Source organism: Penaeus vannamei, chromosome 35 (assembly GCF_042767895.1).
Source record: "Penaeus vannamei isolate JL-2024 chromosome 35, ASM4276789v1, whole genome shotgun sequence".
NCBI classification, from domain to species: Eukaryota; Metazoa; Arthropoda; class Malacostraca; order Decapoda; family Penaeidae; genus Penaeus; species Penaeus vannamei.
In genome coordinates, this window is record NC_091583.1 from 26,687,111 (window position 1) to 26,689,610 (window position 2,500).

Genomic DNA, 2,500 nt, shown 5'->3' on the forward strand with positions numbered 1-2,500 from the left:
GAGTTCTAAGTAAGATTAATGTGTCGTGCATAAGAATATCATTTATATTTTCGTGTCTTTTTTTTTTTTCTTCTTCTTCTTCTTCATCTGTTTGCGCGTCTCTCTCTCTCTCTCTCTCTCTCTCTCTCTCTCTCTCTCTCTCTCTCTCTCTCTCTCTCTCTCTCTCTCTCTCTCTCTCTCTCTCTCTCTTTTAGAAAAATGTTGTTTCTCCAATTTCTTATCTATTTGTCGACTTCACTGATGCATAACCTTCGTGCATGTTGGCCTCTCATTTTCACTTTTGTCTTATCGCTAATCTTTCTTTGTTATTCTACGCTTCTCCTTCTCACCTTTTTCTCTCTCTCTTTTTCGTTCGTTTTCGCTCTATCTTGGCTATGTCTTCCTCATTCGGGATTCCTTTCTTGTTGTCTCGCTCTTTTCGTATCAGTCTGTCTCTGTCTGTTTGTCTCCGTCTCTCTCTATCTTTGTCTCTCTCTCTCTCTCTCTCTCTCTCTCTCTCTCTCTCTCTCTCTCTCTCTCTCTCTCTCTCTCTCTCTCTCTCTCTCTCTCTCTCTCCTCTGTCTCTCTCTCTCTATCTATCTTCTCTCTAAGAAAGTGTAATATTCCCTGTAAATATGTAAAAAAGTAACCAAAAAGACGAAAAAAATAAAATCACGAACAAACACAAACGAAAAAAAATCATAAATTCATTTTCAAAAATCTCCTTAAAGAAAAAGACGAAAATAAAATAAAAGTTTCGTCTGAATTCCCGACGCCTCACGTAGCAAACGGTTCATCTGTTAAAAGTTCAAAATGGTTCTTTCATTTGGCTGAAGGCGTGCGTGCAGAATGTTCTCCCTTTGGTTAGTGTTTTTACTTTTTTTTTAAAGATTTTTTTGAGATTTTTATGGATTTTTATTAATGTTCCTTTTGGTTAGTGTTTTTACTTTTTTTTTAAAGATTTTTTTGAGATTTTTATGGATTTTTTATTTATGTTCCTTTTGGTTAGTGTTTTTTTACTTCTTTTTTTTAGATTGTTTGAGATTTTTATGGATTTTTATTAATGTTCCTTTTGGTTAGTGTTTTTTTACTTCTTTTTTTTATGATTTTTTTTTAGATTTTTATGGATTTTTATTAATGTTCCTTTTGGTTAGTGTTTTTTTACTTCTTTTTTAGATTTTTTTTAGATTTTTATGGCTTTTATTTATGTTCTTGAGTGTTTTTTTACTCTTTTTTATAGATTTTTGAGATTTTTATGGATTTTTATTAATGTTCCTTTTGGTTAGTGTTTTTACTTTTTTTTTAAATATTTTAAAAAGATTTTATGGATTTTTGGTAATGTTATTTTTATTTGTTCTATTTTATCTTCTTGTTGCTGTTTTTTTTCTTGTTCTTCGCTTGATTTAGGGGAGGGGAGAGAGAGAGAGAGAGAGAGAGAGAGAGAGAGAGAGAGAGAGAGAGAGCAGATAGCAGATAGATAGATATGATTCACCACAATTCATAACACATTTAAACCCCGCCACATTTCACCCCCAACAATTCACCATCACAAATCAACACCCACCACTTCCAGCAGTTCACCCCAACTCACCCGCGTTCTTCTCTCCCCCACCACCACCAATTTACCCCCAACTCACACGCCCCCCCACCACCCACGAATCACCCCCCATCCCCACCCCCACCCCCTGCCACCCCTCACCAACCACCATCCACCCCCTCACCCCACCATCCAATTCACCCCCCCACTCTCCCCCCACCACCCACGATTCACTCCCCACCTCACCACCCCTCAGCAACCATCACCCTCACCCCTACCCCCACCCCCCACCACCCCCACCAATATACCCCCAACTCACCCACGTCCCTCCTCTCCCCCCCACAGATCAGCTTCAGCTACTCGAAACACCCGCGGGGGAAGATGAACGCCCTGCCCATCGACGGCCTCGACGCCTACCAGGACCCGACCAGGTGAGAAGCCCTTATAAGGTTAATTAAAGAGGTGAATAAAGCGAAGGGGGGGGTAGGGGAGGGGGGGAGGTGGGAGGGGGGAAGTGGAGAAGGAGGAATGGAAGGGAGGGAGGAGGGAAGGGGTGGGAAGGGGAAGGGGTGGTGGGGCGGGTGGTGGGAGGGAAGGAGGAGGGGAAGGGAGGGGGAAGAGGGGTTGGAAGAGGGAGGGGAGGGGGAAGGGAGGAGGGGGAGAGGGAGGTGGGAAGGGGAGGAGAAGGGGAGGGAGGGGAGGTGGGGAGAGAGGGGGGAGAGTAGGGAAGGGACTAGAAGGGGGAGAAGGAGGGGGGATGGGGATAGAAGGGAAAGGGAAGAGATGTTGTGGGGGGAGGAAGGGGATTTGGGAAAGTAGGAGGGAGATGGGAGAGGAGGGAAGGAGAAGAGAGGAGGAAAAGGGAAGGGAAAAGAAGTGGGAGAGGAATAAAAGTCGGGGGAGGAAGGAGGGGAGGTGGGAAGGTAGGGAAAATGTGGGGAAGGAGGGAATGAAGAGAGGGTAGAGAAAGGAAGGTAGGAGAAA

At 43.8% G+C, this 2,500-nt stretch overlaps 1 protein-coding gene across 3 annotated transcripts in view; it reads left to right on the plus strand.

The window, feature by feature from the left end:
• fng (Fringe glycosyltransferase) overlaps nucleotides 1-2,500 on the plus strand; it is an 89,835-nt gene that overhangs the window by 84,989 nt on the left and 2,346 nt on the right. For all 3 annotated transcript variants that reach the window (XM_070114035.1, XM_070114034.1, XM_070114033.1), the window contains one exon: nucleotides 1,862-1,947. In XM_070114035.1, the coding sequence (XP_069970136.1) occupies nucleotides 1,862-1,947 (86 nt within the window). The remainder of the gene's footprint in view (nucleotides 1-1,861; nucleotides 1,948-2,500) is intronic.